This window comes from Pezoporus flaviventris, unplaced genomic scaffold (assembly GCF_033815535.1).
Source record: "Pezoporus flaviventris isolate CSIRO_AGI_PZ_B2104156 unplaced genomic scaffold, CSIRO_AGI_Pfla_v1 ptg000016l, whole genome shotgun sequence".
Taxonomy (NCBI): Eukaryota; Metazoa; Chordata; class Aves; order Psittaciformes; family Psittacidae; genus Pezoporus; species Pezoporus flaviventris.
Genome location: NW_026892564.1, coordinates 3,111,119 through 3,134,130, shown reverse-complemented (window position 1 = coordinate 3,134,130; position 23,012 = coordinate 3,111,119). Strand labels below are relative to the sequence as shown.

General features: G+C 36.1%; 1 protein-coding gene across 1 annotated transcript; it reads right to left on the bottom strand.

Moving 5' to 3' along the window:
* Positions 1 to 202: 202 nt before the first annotated feature.
* Positions 203 to 22,717, bottom strand: EPYC (epiphycan). Its single transcript, XM_061454826.1, has 6 exons — positions 22,550 to 22,717; positions 8,012 to 8,165; positions 5,222 to 5,380; positions 3,518 to 3,720; positions 1,908 to 2,003; positions 203 to 373 (listed from the first exon to the last, which is right to left on the bottom strand). Exons 1-6 carry the CDS (start codon positions 22,715 to 22,717, stop codon positions 203 to 205), a joined length of 951 nt encoding a protein of 316 aa, XP_061310810.1.
* Between the last annotated feature and the right edge of the window lie 295 nt (positions 22,718 to 23,012).

Genomic DNA, 23,012 nt, shown 5'->3' with positions numbered 1-23,012 from the left:
AACTTGCAGTTGGGTAGATAATGGAGCTGTCTTTAAGCATTTAAAATTATTCTTTATATCTCAGTAATTGATTTCATTATTAATAGAAATATTTACTAAATTAATGAGATTTGGAAAAAAAACATCTTCCTTTGTGTATCAGTGAGCTAATAATTTTTCTTTAAAAATTCTTATAGTTTACAATATTGGCTTCTGTCAAAGCTTAAATGAGGTTGCCAACTGGCAAACGGGGTAGACACATGTACGCATAAGGGGTTCTGCTCAGGTTGATGGGGTTACCATCCAGTCTGATGTCTTCAAGAGCCCTACGTACATAACTAAAATCTTTAATTTTGCAGAAAGTGTCTTCATGCATCTCTTGAATGTTGTTGTTCTAAAAAAAACACAATAAAGTAGATTAGAACAGTCATCTGAAAGTATTTTTTTACTCTTTGAAGAACAATTTATGGATGTATTTTCAATGCCAACAAGATACTTTCTTGAATCCAAGGGCCAGATTGTGGCTGCAAGTCATCAACAGAGAAATCTTCCAAACCAGGGGAAAAATTCTTGGTCAGTGTAAAGCTTCAAAACTAAGTAACCCAAAGCATGTGGCAGAGACAGCCTTTGCAGGAGAGGCCTGGTAGAAGTATAGAGTGTTTTCATTTCTGATATCATAGTGAAGAGACTTATTAATGCAAATTGGAACCATCATAGGTCAGTGCAAAAATCACAGACCAATAATTATCATCCTGACAACTTGTTATGCCTCAACCTGCAAAGGCACAAATCTGCAATCTGATCTGCGACAATTTTCTTTCCTCAGATCCTCTCGTATTAGCTTAACCCACATCTGTATATGTACAGGGAAAATTTAATGCTTTAGATTTTATTCCTTTGCTTTAAATTCCTCTCATATAACTTATCTTCACCAAGATTTTGTTCTTTAAGTAAACAGTTTCCAGCAACGAGTTGCTAGAATACAATATTGTCTGAAAATTGAGACTAAAATGGTCATGTCCTAAAATGAGGGCTGTCTGAATATTCTTCCCATCTCCACTCCTTTCATAGTCAGAAATTGATGTGAAAAGTTGAGCTCACTAGCTTTAGTCTGTAGCACATAGCACTGACTATTTAATTTACAGGCATGCGCAGGTGAAAAAAATAGCTAGTAGGTAGAGTATTTCTGTAGATTTATTTATTGAAAGATAAAGATCAAATTATGTAAGGTGCATTAAGTTATTTGTTCAAACATATTTTTCTGTATTTAATATAAAAACTTCTGAAAATCAAAATTGGACATTGGTACAAGAGGAGATAAAGGGAATGAAGCAGAGGTGGAAAAGGTCAAAAGGAAGAATTCAGAAACAATGGTTTAGGTAAAAGCAAATTAAAAAAAAAAAAAATTACATAAAGATGATGAATGGAATGTTCCAACATAGTCAAATAAAAAAGTTTGGCTGAAAGATGTTTTTTAGTAAGTGTGAATGACCTGTATTTAAAAAGACAATGAAACATAGTCTATATAGGTACAAGCACTATGTAAACCAACTTTCTTTGTGTATCTAAATATATTCCTGATGGAAGATTTGTATGAGCAGTGTGAAGGATTTCTGTCTTTGAAGTCTTTTAGACTAATGTTGCTCTTGACAGCTGTGAACCTGACTTTAGTCTGTACTCATGGTAAATCTAGAATTTTATGTTTGAAAAATATTGTATTACAAATTTTAATAATTAATGCTTAGTTGACCCTAATTTTACTTCTTTCAAATACTGTTTTCACTAGTTAATTGCATGTTTCCAATAGTTTTTTGGTCAAGTATGTACAGTTTTGGATAAACAGAAGAAACAAAAAGACAATTGCTACGCTTTCCGGTTTTACCTACTGTTTGAACATGGCAAATAGAGCCATTACTTCTGTAGCCTACCTGAAGATGAAGAGCTTGGAGGCTTTCAGGGAGAGGCAGTGGAATGTGATCCAGGTTATTGTCAGTGATGTAAAGATGCTGCAGTTCATGTAGATCCTAGATAATGAATGAAAAGATGGGGGAAAATGACAGACATTTAATATCTCTAGCAAGTAAGTTTGAAATCTGTCACTGCAATGAGCACTGCTGGATACTAAGATATTTGGTTTCAGCATGATATGATTGAAAAGACAGAAATTCAAGACAGTCATGAACTTTCATTTGTATAGGCTGAGATTTGTTGCTGTCAAAGATTATGTGTTTGGATTAAAATGAAGGAAAAATATTTCTTTGAAGTCTCTAGAGACTTGGTAATTAGAGATGCAATTTCAATGATGTTTTTCTGAAGTGAAAATGCTGCCTCTCCCAGTGATTATGCAAAAAGGCTTCCTATTCTGTTTATTTTCCTGCTTGTGTGACAAGCTTACTGAATTTTGCAGTAGTGTATTTATGTTGAAGCAAACTATAACTGCATAAGAAATGCCTGATCTAATAATTTCTTTCATCTGAAAAGGTAAATATTTTTTTCCCTTGACTTAGTGAAAGAAGGAGCTTTATCTGGTAATTATAACTATAGTAAACCTGGCTAGGTCAATAAGAATCAGTAGAATACTCTCATTTTGCCCACTTTTTATACACATAATTTGTCATTGTACCTAACTACTTTGAGTGCAGTGTCTTTTTTTAATTCATAGTGACAGAACTTTCAGATGTCAGGGTGAAGGTTAGTGGCATATGTAGAAGATTAATACTGAAATTTCTTCGTGGCTAAAATCAGGACAGTGAAGAAGAAAAGGGTGCTAGGCCAGAGTCTCAGTTTAGAAGACTTATTTTTTCCCATCATTCCTGTTCCCAAAACATGCCTCGTCTTGGGCTAGGAAAAAATATGATTGTGTAACTGCTGTTGATTGCTTCATTAAGAACCTGTTTTCCAAAGGAGAAATTCAGACATGGCTGGTTACAGCTACATTCTTAGATAGAATTGAATAATGCATATGATCCAGCTCTGACATATGAAGCTAGCCTATGTTCTATAAGGACCTCATATTTCACGTGCAGTTAGGAGTAGTACATGGCTACTTCTCCCCACCAAAATTTTCACGGAAGGATGATCACTCACAGGTTCCAAATTCCCTGCTTTTCAAGGTGGAAAGAAAGTATATCCATTTAATGAATAGTCTAGCAAGTTCCCCTGTAGATACATTGCAAAGTAGGTTTGAAGGAGCTCTATCCACAGCATTGCCCTTTCCCCCTACCTACATCTAAGGGAACATTGAGCATGTTTCTGGAGTCTTGCTAGTCATGTGGGTAGTTGGTTCATAGATATATACATAATGTACCATCATATGTCTTGTGTGGATTTTTGTAAAGAAGAATAAAAAGGGTTCTCATGTCGAGCTGATAGAGCTTATATATAGTGGTCCATTTCCATAGATTACCCAGTTGTCAGTACAATCATGGTGCCTATAGTCTTAATAGTTTTACTACTGTAGATGGATACTTAGGCTGCTCTTCTGACCACTTCCTTTGTAAAGAGGAACAGAAGTCTTTCCCATCAAACCCAGACTTACTTTAAATGCCTCATTACGTATTCCTTTGCGACCAAGTCTGTTCTTACTAACGTCAAAGAATGTTAAGGTAAATGGTAATTCAGGGAGTCTCCTTATCCTATTATCACGCAGCACCAACTCCTGAAGTTGGGGCAACCTCCAGAAGGCATCTTCATGAATCTCTGATATAAAGTTTGCAGTCAAATCAATCCTCTTTAAATTGTCTGGCAGAAAAATAAAATGGAACAGACATGTAAGATTGTATTCCCTGAAAGTTTTTCTGAAAAAAGCAGAAAAAGGCAAAAGGGTTATTTAAATTGTAGGTGAAGTGTTTTGAATCAGGCTCATTCCTAACACACTACGTGATAGTGTTTTCTCTCTTTCTCAGTATAAAATGTAATAATCCATATTTGAACAGTTCTTATTAAGAAGGAAACCAACATCTTGTTCTCATGCTGTGTATAACTGTCTGTTATTCATCATATATCTTCAGTGAAAGATTTTAAAGTTAATAGTTTTAAAATTTCTGTGTGTTCTGGAAATATTTAAATGGCTATGGTTTGGGAAAAAAAAACACATTTAAATGGAAATAAACATATTCCCTACCCCCTTGTTTCACATGTTTCTTTATTTTCAACGTTTCCTTCTATGTAAGAAATTTGATGTATTGATTTTTTTTCTAAACCACCCTTACTTTTTCCAATCAAGAAAGAAAAATTAAGCTGATTTTTAGCAAAAGAGAACAACATCTAAATATCAGTGCACTAATATGCATTAATTTGAAATGTATTAATCTTGTTGTTTAATTATATTTTCCATCCAGAATGTTTTTAATTTTATTTTATTTTTTCTTTTCTTATGTTAACAGCATATTTTGGCCTAAATAAATTTTCTCTCTTAGAATTTATTCTTCTTGCTTTTTTATACAGCAAACATGGTCCTTCCCAACTTTCATCTTGGTTTGAGCAAATCAATCCTTTATAGTTTTCTTTCATAAAAGGATCTTTGCCTTTCCCTGGGTTACTGTAGTAGCCTTTTTAGACACTGATTACACACTTTTCATCCTGAAATCAATAAGCTTTATTTATACAAAGCTAGGTCTAAAAGAATATGACTTGATATTCAAGCTGGTGAGTGCATAGTATTCCCTCTCCCTAAACAGGGCAGACCTAATACTTCCTGAAAAAATCAAGTATCTTTAAGAAACTTAAGCAGTGAATGTGGCAACATAAGGCTCCTAAATCACCAGTTTTAGGCCACAAATAGTTTTGCATTAGCAGTTTTCATTTACTGAAGATTTTCTTAGATAATTCTGGAACAAACTAATGAACATATAATTTAAAGGTAAAATTGAAAATTAAAAGTTTTTTACACAGATAGTTTGCAAATAATTTAAAGTATGTCTATTTAAGAATTGATCTTGCTTAGGAAAACAGCACTTTCTTATATGCTACAAATATTCTATGAGATATAGCTTTTTTTCCTACCTTTCTAAAGCTGATTACAATCCAGAGCAAAAAAATAGATTAATATTGTTTTCTCTAATAATTCAAAAATTTGACAGAGAATCTGCATTTGAAGTATTGACCTTTGCATTCAAAAATAGCAAGCTGCTTCTCCATACCGTGATGAAATATTACATAAAATTAATCTCTATGTCTTAGATTAGCATGAGCCAGAAATAACAGAAATTGAAGTTAATTACACCAATACTACTAGACATACTTAAGTTAGCAAAGTCATTTCTGTTGATCTTCCTGATTCTGTTGTAGCGCGAGTAGAAATACATGGTTTTCTTAGGCAATGGTGGAACAGCATAAAGTTCACGATCATCACAGTAGACTGTCGTTCCTAGGCATGTACACAAAAGGCAAGTAGGAAGACCTATCAAAGAATTTGAAAGAAAACAGTTTGTTACAAAAAAGATGTACAAAATTGATATGCAAATTACTACAATAAAATGCTCACCTAAGCGCATCCTAAGATTTTGTTAATGATAAAATTCACTCCTACTGTGTTTTGATTACAAGATCGTATAATTACAAGGAAGTCAATCAATTCTGCTTAAAACTATTTTTTCTGCCTGTGCCCATTGGAAAGTCATTTAACTTGTTCTGAGCAGTGTTTCTGAGACTATGAAAATAGAATATTAGGTGACAGCAGCCAATCAAGATCAATTTCCCTCTTAACTGACAACCATGCACTTCCATCCAGCTGGAGAAATATCAGTTAATGACTGAAACTTGATATGATTTCCCAAACTTGGTTCTGTAAATAGTATTTCTGAATAATTTGTAAAGAAATTAAAATTTTCTTACAGAGCTATGGAGAAGAACCTCAATTTCCTTTTCATATTTTTAAACTACATTTTCTGATTCAGAAATTTAGTATCATGAACAATTTTTCTATCAGTCTGAGTTAATGTAACTTGGAGACCATGTTAGCAAAACATTTCGTTACCACTAGAAGTGTATGAAAATGAAAAAATAATCCATTTCATCTTAGTCATAAAACTGCATGAATACCATGAATTCAAATGTTTCCTTAGATGGCACTGTTCAAATTTGGTGAGAATTGTGACACTGACTGTGTTGTCTGAATGGCATTTTTTTCAGGAAATGTTGTTAGCTGCTGTGAGCGCTGATTTTTTGATACATCTTTTCTTTGATTATGGGTGCAAATCAGCATATCTGTTTCTCATCTTTTAATCCCATAGAAATGCTTTTCTGTTTCATTCTTCCCTCCTCCTTGCAGCAGATGGCTGCTTTGTTGTTCTGATTACTTTATAAAATTGCAGCATAATTAATGAGTATGAAAACATTTTTCTCCAGATCAGTTGTTGCATAGAAGATTTGCCTTTTTAAACTGTGTCAGTTACCAACAGACTGCAGTAACTAACTGAAAGGTGGGTTATATATGTGGGGTCTTTTCAGGTAAGATTAAAGAGTCAGCGACCAGAGTACTATTATAATTACATATCTCCACTTTGGCATCCAGGAATAATTGGAGAGATAAGGTTTTTAGTGTATTTTCCCTAACTTCCTCCACTTGAGAGTTTAAATTAGTTACATGGAGCAAGCCTGACACAGGGAGAAAATAAACTGTCATATATTGAACTATTCCAAGAAATCTAGGCCTAAATAGATGTAGAGTTTAGGATAGCTGACATTTTTTGGAAATATTGCAATATAGTACAGGAAGAAAGTTTCCTCTTCTGTCCAATTTTTGGTCTGGGAGAAATGTTATTTGTCTCTTATGTCTGATGTAGATTGAAACAAGACAGACGTATGGGGAGGATTCAGAAAGATATCAACAAGAAAAATGAACTTGGCTTGATGTTCCTGACCCTTGTAGTCTTCTATCCAGCACCACGCCAAGAACAGCAGCAACATCTGATGAGAAAATATGTTGCTGAAAAAAATAAAGACACAAAAAAGATCTGATTTGATATGTTACATCCTTGAGCCTCCCATACATGGCTGTAGTTGATGCACTGGTTGATTTGCATCCAGTGCTCAAAAATTTTGACAGAGACAGAATTCATGATACGTAAAATACTTGAAATGTTTTGTAACATCCTGCAGGTTTCAAAAATGGAGAAAATTGTGCAGTTTTTTCCTGAACTTCCCAAATTTTTGTTTCCATTTTTATTTGTTTTGACATAAGTATTTTTTGGTTTGGTTTAGGTTTTTTTACCTGGTCAAGGATCACCAGTAATATGTATAAAAACAATACTAGGATCTTCACTAAGGACAGAGTTTTGGAAGCATGATTTTTTTTATTATTTTTTTTTTCCCATCAATGGCACTTATTTATAGTATTTGGTATAGTAAAAAGTAGGATTTTCCTGTTGTATGTTCGTCACCATACAACACAAAGGCCCATCACAGCTATGGATGACTCTAGTGCACATCAACTACAAGTTTAAAGTAGCTGTTAACAAATGCCAGTTATTAACATCACAATGTTTGTGTGGGAAAAGACAGATTGCATTTTAAAATTTTAATTCCTCTGTGTGTAGAAAATCCTTATTTCACTACAGCTAATCAGAAGAACAGAAAATCAGACTCATCCAAAATTTTAAAATAGCTCCCTTTCCTGAAGTTTTGCAGTTTCTTGTTTTCATGGTCAAAAATTCATCCACATATTAATTGCATTCTGTATGAACAGACTTATAAAAATCATGTAATATATCACTATAAAATAAAGATAGTTGGTAATGATATTGAAACCCAAGTAAATAAAAAATACTTGTAGCATTTGCCAATTGTTAGAAAATTTTTAAATTGTGTGTAGGCATTAAGTAAAACTTTATCTAAAAAAAAGCTTCATTGTTTATTTTCTTGGCATGAAAATAGCATGAAAACATTTTGACTAGGCGCCTATTGAATTTCAGATAGGCATGCTATATCTGTCTTCAGTAAGAGGTACATTCATTTACATTCATAAGCAAGCAAAGTGGGCTTACTCAAAAGCATTACTACACATGCAAAACTCATTTTTCTTCCTACTAACCATCTTGAGTTTGGGGTCCAAGAACCCCAGACCCCTGTGCTGAAGACCCATCAATTAATTTTGGTGTTGATGCTTCCTCTTCAAGTTCATCACTCAATGGTGCAGAATAATAATTCTCTTGAATTATAGAAGGTAGTGCTGTCCCAATCTCTATCTAGGGAAAATTAAGAGGGAACAGGAAATATTACTTGTTTCCACTGAGAGCTGTTTCTCTTCCAGTTACTTATATTCTCCCACTAGAGGTCACATATGTTCTGAGGTTTAGTGCTTGTTCTGCATTTTATCCCACAGTTATAATGAATTCTGATGATGTATAAACAATTAATGAACTCCAACATAATCACTTTTTACCTCAGTGTTTTAAATGTTTTGTTGTATGCATACATGTACATACTTTATTAGCGAGAAAATGTGCTAACAATGCTTTTTCCATGTTTATTTAAAATTAGATGTGTGATAAAAAATGATATATTCTGTGCAAAAAATGAAAATTTGCTGTGAAGCACCAAAGAAATGTAAGTCATTTAACCAAATTGTAGATTGTCCCAGCATAAATCTAAATGCAATGTAGCCGTGCAGATGATGTTTTAAGAACACTAACATACTTTAAAAACCTTATTTTCTAAGAATTATGAAGTCTAAGTTCTCATACTGCTTACTAACACATTGGCAGTGATTTTGACAATTTTCTTGGCAGGTCCTTTCATGGAACTAGAAACATTTTTAGTTCTCCACTCAACATAATTGTCAAACCAGTTAATTTTATTGTGTTAATTTTAATTCTAAAGATTAATTCTGTTTATTTTGTATAGGACAACTTCAGGATAAAAATAAAGATGTAGACTTTTTCTTGCATTATGTTACTCCATAAATACCATAAAGAGTATTGCAGACTTCCCAGGTTTGTTAAAAAGGGGCCCTCATTTGCAAAAAGATAGTGTTTTACTGCAATCACCCAGACACTGAGAATCCACCCAAAAGTGACTTTTGCGAGTTACTTTACCACTGTATCTTGATTTCCCAGTGTATAATAATATTGTTTGACCATACTAGCGCCTCATTTGAAAGTGCACTTTTTAATTTTAAAAGCCCAGACAATTAACTAATGTCCTTATAGGGCTTTGCACATCTGAGGTAGAAGTCAAGTAATACATGCACCCCTGTGGGCGCTTCACCACTGTGCTACAGTTGATATTCTTTAGCCTATTCCTAAGGCAAGACCAAAAATAGGAATTTCATCACAGTATTCTTATCCCAAGTGTGAAGGCACTGAAGCCTAAAATTATACTTCATCAAAGATTTTCATCCTTCTCGCACAAAACCTAGCATAAACACAACACAGCATAAAACTACTGAATCCTGAGTTTTTCACCAGACCAAAATCTCTTTTCTTGAGATCATCCCCCAGATGCTGCTGGCTTTGTTGTGACCATGGAGAACCAGTTGTTGAAATCACTCACATTAGTTCTCATAAATTCTAGTTGTAAAAGACAGGTAAAAACATCCAGACTAGAAAAGTGTTTAGGATTTCTTAAATTAGGCTTTCTATGTAGACTGTGCAAACTAATGGAAGTAACACACCAAGCACAAGCAAAGCTTTTGGTATATTCTGATCACTATTTAAATCTCTTGGTTTAACTATATAATATTCAGCAAGTAGTTATTTTTCTCTTTTTATTCTGGACAGGGTATATTTTAAATATATTTTTGTGAAATGCTTATGTGCATTTGTCTATATAAATATATTTACTACAATTTTGTAAGTAAGCCCCTTACACTTCATAATATACTCCCTGGATCTTTGGTGTAGCTACATATCATTACTAGCAGTATTAAATACTATGATCTTGAACTACTTGAAAACACCTAAATGACCATCTAAAATATATTTTTTTGCACAGAAATTGCAAAAAATTTATGTGCAAATTTTTTTAAGTTATATAGTGGCCATAGCTTCAAATATTTTGCCTCGATTAGTTTCTCTGAGGTGAAAGACTATAGAAGCAATGAAAAAACAGGAAGAATTCTGAACCTCACAGACTCCGATTTTGACTGAGCGCACTTCAAGTTTTCTGTATATTCTGCAGCTGTATTCCAATAAGGCATAGATACTATTACTTGGTAGGATTTATGGATAAAAATGCCCTGATACAGTTACTAATATGCAGGGTGATCAGTTGAGCAAAATGAACTTCAGCTGAACTCTAAGTAACCTGTTGATGTAAGAGTGAGGATGTACCTTGCTCCTTTGAGCAGACAGATACACAACGTTCCCATCTCCAGCACTGAAAGTGGAACTGCTTAACTAGGAATGGACCTGGGGACAAATCAAAAAAAGACTTTGGGAACAAAGGAAATGGGACAGATGTTCTCCAAATGGAAGAAGCCTAGAGGGAGATGCATTCCAGACTTTTGTTGACCCAGGGTAGTACTGCATTAAAGTGTTTGCACATGCTGTCTACTTCTTCACCAGTTCTGTGAAATCAGCTAAGATTACCTGTCCCAAATTTTGGGACAGAAAGCAGAGATTTTGAGACCTATTATCAGCTTTGTATGCATTTTTTTGTGGCAGTTCTAACGAAAATAATATTCTGGACAAAAGTATTTTCAAGACACAGTTTGTAAACAGGAGTCAGACCTAAGATAAAGTTCCTTTCACTTGTCATGGGAGTTGGGTCATCTACACTGATGGCCACTTCTCTGAATATTTGAGAGCAGACTTCATGGAACTTAACTACCTTGGGATTTGTGATTTACTTTATGTTATCTCAGATGTTCTTAGTTGATTAGTCACTGTAGCTGTTGGGTACCAAAGAAGTAGCATTAACTTCTAGTAATTCTGTTTCTAGACTGTTATCTCTTTCTTATTACAGGATGTTATCTCATTTTGGAGATGCACAATTGAAAGTCTCCCCATAGTTTCCTTGTCAATATGCTAAATCTGGGTTCTAGAGAAACTGTTCCAAACAGTTAGAATTATCAATTCCATCTCTTGCACCAGTTATGACTGTCATAAAGAAGGCAAATTATTACAGTGAATTTATGATGTTGCCATTTTTACACTGGTAATGGAGTAGGAGTTCAGATACGTGTGTACTACATACCAGACCCAGAGCATGAGCAGTATTTGTTTCCTCTACATAGGTACATGTGGAACCGTTAACCTAAAGGTAAAAGTCTGTTTTCCATTATTGGTGATCTGATCCATGCATCTTTCTATCTTTTGCGTATTTGATAAATCACGTAGGATTGTAACAAAACAAAGATATTTCTTGGACTATACTGTGCAGAACGATTCTTCATCTTCCAGATGTTTGTTAATTTTTGGCAACATGGACTTTACTGAGAAATTGAAACAAAAATGTTTCTATATCACTCAATGGTAATATTTTTCATAGGGTTTGGGAGGGTTTGGGCTGGGGTTGTATTTCTTTTGCTACTCTAAGTAATATTATTTATGAAAAATCAAAAAGCAGGAAGAATATTGTAGAGAAATACAATCAAGTTTGGGGATTTTGCCAACAGTTGCAAGTCTTCAAATTGCAACTACCCTGCCAAGCCAGGTATAATGTATGGTGTATGAAAACATTTACAGGGGATCACATCACCTACCTTTAAACACCTAACTCTGTGGTTTATAGTTACTCTCCACTGTCTCTGAAATAAATCAAAAGATTTAGAGGATACCAGTGCTGAATATTAGCCACAGAGTATGCCAAAGGAAACTGATATCTCTCTTAAGATTGCAAGAGGCACCTCTTTCTTTCTCTGCCTGATATTTATCCAATGTGACTACATTTACAAATGAAACTTCTTAAAGTGGGTGGCAAATTTAGAGGCACTTTCAGATCAGGAAGTTGCAAAAGTCAAGAGAACAGAAATCTGAACATATCAAAGCGCAATAAAATACAATTGCTAAAAGTCAAGTTGTAACTTCAGTCATCCATAGGCTAGGCATTTAGTCTATGCTAGCATCCTTTCACAGTCAGCAGAGAATGAGATAAAACTTCTGAAAAGCAACTCCAGCCACTGACCACAGATGTTTCTTTTAGGATGAGCTCTTCAGGTATCTATCTCTCACCAGTGGCTGAAGAGGTGAGACAAATGAAAAAGCTTTTAAGATTGGAAATGGCTCAGGAGGCTGAACTCTGTGTATGGGTAATACAAGTAAGATGAAAGAGTATCTGTCTACTAGGAGTCAGTAGGGTGGAACAGAATAGAAATGTAGGTAAATGTAACCTATATGAGGATTATAGACCCACATAATCTATGCAAAGTAGTAAAATACAGAAAATAAACAGATTTAAAGAGGAAAACAGCAAGGCTGGAAGCTGTCACTTGCTACATTTCTAATGTGGTGTAATTCCAGGGATAAATGTTTTGTCTAATGTTTTATGTTTACATCTTTTAGGATCGAAGTTGAAGTATTACATGTAATTAGTTTAAATCCACAGGAGAATCTGAACTATGTCCTGTTTCATTTCTTCTTTTACCGCAAAAAATATACTTAAAAACACAAACGACGCTTCAGAACTTAACAAGAGACTTGCTAAGTCTCTTGTCGTAAACTTGAAGGGATGGTTGCACCACACTGACCCATCAAAAGGAACTAGTTTTCCCCACAGCTCTTCTGAAATTACCAAAGGCTTACAAGAAAATGCCTAACTATGGCAGAGGTTTTTGGTTTGTTTTCCTTTCCAAAAGTGGATTATACTTGTTTCTTCTTGAATTTGCATTTAAAGTCTCTTTTTGTCCTATTGGTTTATGTTAAAAATAAATAGATCTTTGAACCATTGCATGTTAATGCAAGAAACACTTAAACTGCGATGATGTAGCTCAGATAAATTGTCCTTTTCTTGTTGAGAGCTACATAAATAAGTTGTGTAATAAAAAATTAGTGTAATAAAGTCAATCAGATCTTGGGGAATGGGAAGATGTTATTTTTTTACAAAATCCCTAAGTAAAGTTATTTTACCTACTCACACTCGTTCTCTCAGATTTTAATTCCTTGTACATTTACAGCCACATATTCCTACATATCTAAATGTGTATTCCCTACTGCTCTGGCCAGGATCACCTGTGTTCAACACAGAAGACAAGGGATAGAAGATGCTGATTCCTTTTAGTGCCTCTGGGATTCTTCTTGACAGGCATTGAAAACTAACCTTTGGACAATTTTTCATCTAAGATTCACTAGCTGTCATAGGGTAGTTGTCTTCCTCAGACTCTTGGATACTCCAATATCCATTGATCTTAAGCCAGGTTGCTGCCCACTGCCTCTTTTCCTCATTGGGAATGTGATTTCATGATGGCTCACATGGAAAGGAATGGTATATATTGTATTCTATAACTGTATTTCCTGTCTGCTGGGGGTAAGATGAAGTGCTTTCACCAAGAAGTCACCTATGTTGCAATGTTATCAGGGTGAGGGACCTTTGTTTTTTTTGGCATAAACAACACATTCCTCAGTTTTACTGCAGGGAACAGTGTTTTGGAAGTGGTGCAGTCGAATACAGCGTCCTTCTTATCAATGCAGATCACTATTTAACCCTTTAAGCCTTCTAATTTATTTAAGTTATTTTGTTATTTCTGTTCGGTTTGACACACACATACACATACAGTCAGACTAACCTTAATATTTAACTTACAAAACTCTAGAGTTGTAACTCAGTTATCTAGAAATTTGTTACTGTGGCTTCAGCCTTGGAAAATACAGGTAGACCCTCAGTTACTTTTGATTAGTCTTAGACAAGAGAAGTAGTCTTTTTAGCACCTTGAACACAGTATCCTAAAACTTCTTGTCTCAAAAGCAAGTGTATATATTTCATGACTGATTTTACCTGAGTAAAAAATTAATGCTACACAACATTGCTAAAAAGATTTTACTGACTAATTCTGTTGTCTGAGAATAAAGAAATTTGATATAAACTGAGCTAATTTGTATTTCCCTGAGTACAAATGTAGTCAAAGTCTCCTTCCAGAACTGTATTTGAAATTACAGATTTTGTTTCTAACATTCTGCTTTGAGGTCTATGCAATATCTGAGCCTACAAAGAGCGCATTTCTTTGAAACAGTGCTGAAGTTTTGACAGACACAAAATTTCAAAGAGAAAGATGTCAGGTTTCGAAATTGCACTACTATAAAGCACAAAAGAACTGAAAACTAGTCCTAGATAGTTAATAAAGATTTCCACAGGAGCTCCCACTAATCCAAGCCACATACACAGCCAAAGCTGGACATCACTCAGAGACCAAAGCATCTACCAGAAACACTGACAGCCCTCAGACTTGTAGTAAGGAGCTGTCTCAGATCAATTTCCAGAGTTCACTGTAAAGGAGGGTTCAGGGTCTCAAGCATATTTCCTCTTGCAGTCCAGGCAGACCAGGCACTGCTGGAGCTGAACATGCTTTTGCCCAGTTCACCAGTCTGTCTTTTCCTAAATGCATTGTGACTGTTTTATTTTAAATTTAAATCCAAATTAAAACCAATCAGTATTAGAAACATGAACAAAAAAGATGATTCACTCAACTTCATACATTGAGTTTAAGCTTAGTCTCATTGCATTCCTGGTGCAGACAGTGGAGGAAGAATCACCTCCTGAGGGAGGTTCAGCACACATATGTTGCGAATTAACTCCCTAAGGTGCTTGTCCGTCTTCTTTTGGCTGTAAAAGAGACAATAAAGGCAACTATATCTTCTACCAGACATCAAGGCCAAAGTGTGGTGCCAGATCTGTTCTTCCTTCAAATTTCTACAGCTTATAGTGCAAAGACGTTTTGTCTGATTTGATCCAGTCTGGTATGTACACATAGCCTGCAGTGATACAGACATAGTGTTCACAAGCTGCTGTATCTTCATAACTAGAGAAGTTTCTCATAGTTTGTCTTCACAGTGTGAACTGTCATGCTATATAGAAACATCCTGTCAGTGTAAGATCGGTTAACAATTATATAATGACAGGTTCAGAACAGGAATATGGTACAAGGAAGAAAGAGCTGAAGATGGGGGCATAGGTATGATATATTTCCTGCCATTGGAAGGGACACTCTACGCCATAAAGATAGGCATTGCTACACAACTCTGAATATCAAAAAAGGAATTATAACAGAGCACTTTTTTCTGCACATTAATTTCCTGTACTTCATAGTTTTTCTTGAACTTGTTGTCTGAACTCTATACCCAGGATTGATAGCTGCAACTATTACATCCAAAGCTACTATTTTCCTTTCTATTAATAAGGCTTAGGTCAGGAGTGGAAATTGAAAAGCAGAAATTGAAGATGGTTCAAGCTTAGGCCTCCCATAAAGAAAGTCAGAGCCAAAACCATTCTTGAGAAGTAACATTTAAAGTAAATTTTCAAACCCCAGATTTCCATGATGTCACAGTAGGGATTGTGCTGCTATGAAATATGTACAATTACTAATGCAGTACCATTTCTATACTATTTTTTTCTTTAAACAAAACAAAAAAACTGGTACAATCATTAAATAGAACAGCTATGCTGATACTGGTGGGCAGCCCACTAAGTCTTTAAGAATTGATGTCATCTACTTGGACTTGTGTAAAGCGTTTGACACTGTCCCACACGACATCCTTGTCTCTAAATTGGAGCGACATCAATTTGATAGATGGACCACTCGGTGGCTAAAGAACTGGCTGGATGGCTGCACACAGAAGAGTTGCGGTCAATGGCTCAATGTCCAGCTGGAGACCAGTAACGAGTGGTGTCCCTCAGGGATTGGTGCTGGGACCGGTCTTGTTTAACATCTTTGTGGGTGACATGGACAGTGGGATTGAGTGCACCCTCAGCAAGTTTGCCGATGACACCAAGCTGTGTGGTTCGGTTGATACCCTGGAGGGAAGGAATGCCATCCAGAGGGACCTTGACACACTTGTGAGGTGGGCTGATGCCAACCTTATGAAGTTTAACTGTGACAAGTGCAAGGTCCTACACCTGGGTCAGAGCAATCCCAGGCACAGCTACAGGTTAGGCAGAGAAGAAGTTCAGAGCAGCCCTGCAGAGAAGGACTTGGGGGTGTTGGTCGATGAGAAAATGAACATGGGCCGGCAGTGTGTGCTTGCAGCCCAGAAAGCCAACCGTATCCTGGGCTGCATCAAAAAGAGCGTGACCAGCAGGTCGAAGGAGGTGATCCTTCCCATCTACTCTGCTCTTGTGAGACCTCACCTGGAGTATTGTGTGCAGTTCTGGTGTCCTCAACATAACCAGGACTTGAAACTGTTAGAACAAGTCCAGAGGAGGGCCATAAGCATGATCAGGCGAATGGAGCACCTCCCATATGAAGACAGGCTGAAAACATTGGGGCTGTTCAGCCTGGAGAAGAGAAGGCTGCGTGGAGACCTCATAGCAGCCTTCCAGTATCTGAAGGGGACTATAGGGATGCTGGGGAGGGACTCTTCATTAGGGACTGTAGTGATAGGACAAGGGGTAACAGGTTAAAACTTAAACAGGGGAAGTTTAGATTGGATAAAGACGGAAATTCTTTCCAGTTAGGGTGGTGAGGCACTGGAATAGGTTGCCCAGGGAGGTTGTGAATGCTCCATCCCTGGCAGTGTTCAAGGCCAGTTTGGACGAGGCCTTGGGTGATATGATTTAGCGTAAGGTGTCCCTGCCCACAGCAGGGGGGTTGGAAGTAGATGATCTTAAGGTTCTTTCCAGCCCTAACTATTCCATGATTCTATGATTCTAAATGGGGGCCAGAGGAGAGTTTGGATGAGCTGTTGAAACAATAACAGAATACAAAGAGGCAGAACTCATAGAAGGAAAAGAACAAACCAAAGGAAACATGATTACTTAGCCTAATATGAAAGACCTCAGTATTTTTCAAAGGATTATAATTAGATAATCACTAAACATGAGCAAAGATAGAGCAGACTTGGAGCAGAACCCCTTCTGAGATGTGCATCAAACCACACTGGATTCTGTTTTGAATGGATCTAAAATTATTCTTATCTTAAATGTTCCCTAAATGGGATAGAAATGCATGTTATTTAACTTGGCAGTGTTCAGGAAAAAAAGCCTGTATAGCCATTGGTACCATTTAGGAAATGGGAGTAATTTTCTAAAATATCTGTGTCCTTGTTTCATATCTCATGTCAGTAGAGATGGTGCACATTACTTCTTTCTGGCGGAAGTCACAAAACTTGAATTTGGGGGAGCCCAGAAGGAGGGGAGGTTAAGTGACGAGGGAAATCAGGGGAGCAAGCAGCTACTGTAAAAGGTCTATGTATTCTCACTATGGAGTTTCAGCAGTCACCTCTCTCAGAGGAATTTCATATAATGTGATATGACACATTTGCAACGCCATTGCATATCCAACTTGAAGACTCTTTTTTAATGAAATACCTGCCACAAAGATAGAAAAAGCAGTGTAAGTCTCTCAAAACTGCAAAGTGTCAAGAGGGAGGTCTTGCACAAGACAACCCATCTTTATGTGTGCGTTAGCAGAGATGCTTTGTGTGTATGTGCACATACATATAAGTGGAGGGGTGTGTATAACTCAAGTTCTGAGCTTTGCGAAGGCACCTGAATATTATATCAGTTTAATTAAAATTCAGCAAGATAATGCAGGGTCAAATATAAGGTTTTCACAATGCCTGTTTCTGATCATTTTATGTATCTACTTTCTAGCTCACTTCTGTGTGAGCTAGAAAAACAAACCAAGATCAACCTGTATTCAAGTCCCTTTTTTTGCTACTTATTCAGTGCTAGGATAGCTCATTTGCTTCTCAACCTTGTTGATACCCTATCTTACTGATGAAAACATTTTTCTGATGCCCCTATATTTTCACTTCTTTGTCTAACTTAGCTTTTCCTATCTAAAGAAAAATGGACTGATTATATTTAACAGGTTCTATAATCAAAAGTTTCAACATGATTCCATTAGACATTAGTAGCTGATATATAGAGTCTCTTTTGACAATCTGTTTTTCTCACACAATATCAAAGCAAATTTTGAACTTCAGAGTGAAAAACTGAGCTTTCTTTTTTACTAGCAAGAAGCTTACAGAGGAATGCTTTTGACAGTCTGCCTTCATTGTATCCATTTTACAAAAGGAAATCTATCTTTGTGTATGTTTGCAGAACAGCTGGGACAATGAAGACCCAGTCTTGACTGGGGCCTCTGATCCCTACCATGATATAAATATTCATTGAAAGTAATAATGAAACTTACTGTGAAGAAAAGGAGCAATACAGCAGCTCAAGTTTGTACTGTTGAAACTGTCAGTTTCAGAAGATAAAATCAACATAAAGCTTGTACGCTGTCTTACAGTGACATTCCTCTGAAGCGTCTTTGTCCTTTAGGACTTTGGAATTTTTTCCTTGGTAATAAGTTTTTTTTTTTTACATTGCCTTTTTTAGCCATTATCTAACAGAGCTGGTGCTGTTCTCCCTACAGTCTCTATACACATTTTATTTCTGACTGTTATATTACGTAAGGTTTTTTTAAGTAACAATTTCTTTTGAGATGCAAAGCTTCAGCTACCTATTCCATGTATCACTAACCTGGGAACTTGAAAACCACAGATTTTATAGCCCATGACCCACCTAATACATGAAAATGCATAGCTTTAATTAAAGGTTCAGTACAATTCTCCCAAGTAAATCATTGCTACAAGTATTTCCTCCTTGCAAAATATTTCCATTAAAAATGTACATATATTGAGTACAGTGAAAAGAATGCAAGAAATGAAACAATGTGACATGGTTTACTGGTAGACTTGATAGTGAAAGATTAATGGTTGGACTTGACAATCTTAAAGGTCTTTTTGAACTTAAATGATTCTATGTTAGCAGCCAATGCTAGATAACCTCTGATTCCTCTTCTCAAGTAACTTTTCCAAACCTCAAAGTTCTTCTAAAATCTGTGAGAAAAATAGACAAATTTTGAGTGGAAAATTATCAAGAGCTGTTATCTAGATAAAATGTTCTTAGAAAAATGTTTGCAAGGCAATAAAGTGTGTGTGTATATGCACGCATGCACTTTATTTTTGGCATATGTACTTCACAAGGAAAAACAATCCCAGAGTATGAGAAGTAGGAAAGAATTCATGAACTTGGCTTCAGTCACTCTTAATTAACTTTATTAAGCTGAAATTTAAGTGCTAAGCCTGAGACTGGTGGCTAGAGTCCATCTAAAGTTAATTGAGGAAGGTAGTGCATTATGTCTGTCTGGGAATGAGTTAACTTTCCCCACAGTAGCCCTTCTAGTGCTGTACTTTGCATGTGTAGCTAGAAGGGTGTTGACAACACACTAGTGTTTTGGTGACTGCTAAGCAGAGCTCTCACAGCATCAAGGATGTCTCTCCAACACCCCTACCCACCCTCAGGCTTGTAGACTGGGGGTTGGCAAGAGGCTGGGAGGGTACATAGCTGGGACAACTGACTCAAACTGACCAAAGGGATATTCCGTACCATGTGCCATCATGATCAGCAATACAAAGCAAGAGAAAGGAGATGGGGAGTGGGGTTGGTCTTTGTTATTAAGGCATTTGTTTTCTGAAGAGACAGCTACATGCACTGGGGCCATACTTCCTAGGAAGTGTTTGGATATCGCCTGTTGATGGGAAGTAGAGAAAAAATCTTTTTGCTCTGCTTTGCTTCTGCACTCAACCTTTGCCTTTCTTCATTAAACTGCCTTTTTTATGTCAGCTTATGAGTTTCTAATCTTAACTTCTTCTCCTGTCCCTCTGAGAAGGCAACTTGGTGGGCTCCTTCAGCCAGCCAAGGTCAGTGCACCACAAAAATATTCAAAAGTATGATTCATACTTGTCTCGAAGGATGATCTTGGAATGTAGCATCTAATTTTAGACAGATAGAATGAATAGAAGGAATCCCTCAACAATTACCCCTCATTTTGGTGGTTACACATCAAACGAATGATTACAGTACGCAACAGGCAACATTCTGGAAAGGACATACTGGCATAGGCACTTCTGAATAATTTCTTAAGATGCACACGTGCATGCATAACTCCCATTGAAATCAACAAAAGCAGCACACAGAACGCATCTGACATCCTAGAACCTTTCAGTCTCCTGGACCTGCTGAAGATCAGGTGGATGCATAACCTTGGAAAGGTTTCATTTCTCAAATGAGTCTATAAATGTGTTAAACAGAATGATTTCTTTTAAACATGGCTGAATTTTAAAATGAGGACAACAACAACAGAAAATGTTATTTTGTTTATTTTCTCAGTGCTTCAGAAGACTAAAAACTTGATTCAGAGCTCTCTAAAATGAAATGCAGGCCTTAAATCAGAGCCTGAGTTACTGTACACAGGCTAGATTGAATGAAGGCCTGCTGTTTGGGCCTCTGTGGTATTGCTCATCATTTAAGCTATGCATAATAAAAACTAACTTGCAACCTTGAATAAATATTGGGTTTTACACATAGAGAGATTTGTGTAGTTCACATATTTGTGATAACAGGATTGCAGGGAGCAAAGTCATAATCACGAACAAGAAATCAAATGCATTCTGTTTAAAACTTGAATGACATCAATAATATTCAGTGTCTAAGACAATGTGCAAGACTGAAATGCATAGCTATAAAGCCTGCTTGTTTTCTACAGCCCTGACCATTCTGAGCTCTCCCTGGTTTAGGGGAATTGTGAATGCTTAGGTTTGTTTTGGGTGGGACATGGTAAGAAGAATGTAAGCAGAAAAGGATTTTGGCTAAGCATCTAGGAAAGAAAAGGCTCACACAGGGAGGTCCATCCATATGCAAAGCAACATTCATTCCAAGTACTATGATGGATGACCTTCTTTTGAATTTTAAGAAGGCTGCCTGAAGAGCTAAGTAATGTGCCATAATCCTGCTCCAGAAAAGAAATTTACAAGACAAAATGAAAAGACTTTTTGGACTCTGTCGATTCCATACTTCCCTAAAGAAAGCAACCTGTGATTGAACCTGTTGTATTTATTTTCCTTTTTTTTTTTTTTTTTGGGTGTAGTATTGATCATCCTGAATTTCCTTTCGGATAGAAAAGAATCACCCTGCCTTGTCTCTGCTCTTCACTCAGACTTGGAAAGAGGCCACCCTATGCTTCATTGTCTTAGGACCTCAGAGAAAGAGGACAGCACAGGAGGGTCCCACCTACCATTCAATGCATTCCTAAGGAATCTATTGATACAATGAGAAAATCTCTGTGTTGAGGCATATACAAAATAGCCTCATCCATTTCTGGGAAGGAAGCCATTTTTTAGCACTGATAAAGGCTTCATCTTTAAGAGCAAAAGAGCAAAGAAAGACAGAAACTGTAACATATTTGTCAGTGTGAAATAGAAAGAATCAAGTATCCAGTCACTAGAAGCGTGGTGATTTTATCTGGGAAGAAAGCTCTAGCTTTTAGGTATGTAAAGAGCTTTGATTCTGCATGGCACAGGGGATCAGGCTAAAGTCAAAGTAATTTCTTTAAGCAAATTTCTTTGAAGCAAATTTATTTTCAGTACTTAGACGAGAAAAATTGTTTTCTACACATTGTAAGGTTCTGATCTTAGTGAAAACTTTGAGATTACTTTTATAATACGTATAAAAAAATATTCTTAATTCGTCTTCATCCTTTGACTTCAAGGGTGCTACCCAATTTTGATCCGATGAAAGATCCTGTCCCTCCTGCTGCAGTCATGGTTCACTCAAAAGAACATATTAACATGAATTATGTACTGCTATGTGTAAAAGTACTAAAATATTATGTGTAATAGCAAACCCCAAAATTATTATTTAAATGTTTTTCACTCAACTTTTATCCCACTCAATCTTGAATTATACAATGCATATATCACCTTCAGGAAAGTGGTGCCCATCCTGACACAGCAGAGTGAGATTAAAATTAATGCAGCCTTTTAGCAACGTGGAGAAATACAGAAATACAGGGGAGAATGAAGCATGTAAGTCAACATACTCATAGTATAACAGAATTTCAGCAGGATTTTTTCAGTAACCTTTAAGTGTTTTCCTTTTCTTTTTTACTTCATTTTGCCCACTTCTCTAATAGAAATAAAAACCACTAGCATTTATAGCCTTGAATAAATACAAGAAACACTTGCATTGAACATTACTACAAGAAATTACCTATTGCTACAAGAAATAACCCCAGGAAACCGCATTTTACAACCTCGTTTAGTGGGGAATCCTGGATGGCCTATCTCAACTGTGTTTGAATCTGATCCAGACAGACAACTCAAAAGGACAATCTCCAAAAGATTTTGTGGCAACACAAAGAAACCTGAGGGAAGCATAGTACATTTCACCAGCTCTTAATGATTACCACCAAAAAAAAACCAAAACCCAAAGAAGAAACAATCAGGAAATCTTTTGGCCACATTTGTAGATTAGGGAAAATCTGAATGAACTATGGTGTATTATCACCACAGAAAATTGTTGATCAACCTAAGGCAATAGCAACCACATACGTAGATATGTCTGACAATGTTTTTTGTGGCCAAGAAAAAAACATTAGTAACCTTTGCATTTGTGCGCTTTGGAAAGATAGAATAAGTGATATTCTGATTACCTCTAATTCGTCAGACTGCTCATTTTCATCATAGACAAATGCCTGAGGCATCTCTCCAATTGGTATGTCATAGAACTCGGAATCATAAATTATATTATCAGTTATAGGTGCAGCTCCAACAGACTCAAAGATAAAGAATCCCAGAAAAATATTTAGAAAGGTCTGCATTCTGCTTTCTTTTCTGAAAAAGAAGAAAATGGACAAATTGTGGGTAATCTGGTATTTGCAAAAAATCTATGAAAATTTAATCTCACAAATACATTATTTTTATGTGTCAAACACTATTACTGATATATAACTCATTTATTCATGATGACTCAATGGTTTATTCTGTTCCTGGACCTAAGAAATTCTGCAGACTGCTTTGGCCATACTAACAAGAAAGATGTATTGAGTTTTATTGGTATAAACTGGCCTCAATGAGAAAGTATCATCTGAAAAGATGAAAGGATGTTATACACTA

Coding starts and splice junctions, on each gene's coding strand:
- EPYC (XM_061454826.1), bottom strand. CDS start 22,717: ATGCAGACCTTTCTAAATATTTTTCTGGGATTCTTTATCTTTGAGTCT. Junction 8,166..22,549: donor AGCAGTCTGACGAATTAGAG/GTAATCAGAATA, acceptor AATTTTCCCTAG/ATAGAGATTGGGACAGCACT. Junction 5,381..8,011: donor TGGACCCCAAACTCAAGATG/GTTAGTAGGAAG, acceptor ATTCTTTGATAG/GTCTTCCTACTTGCCTTTTG.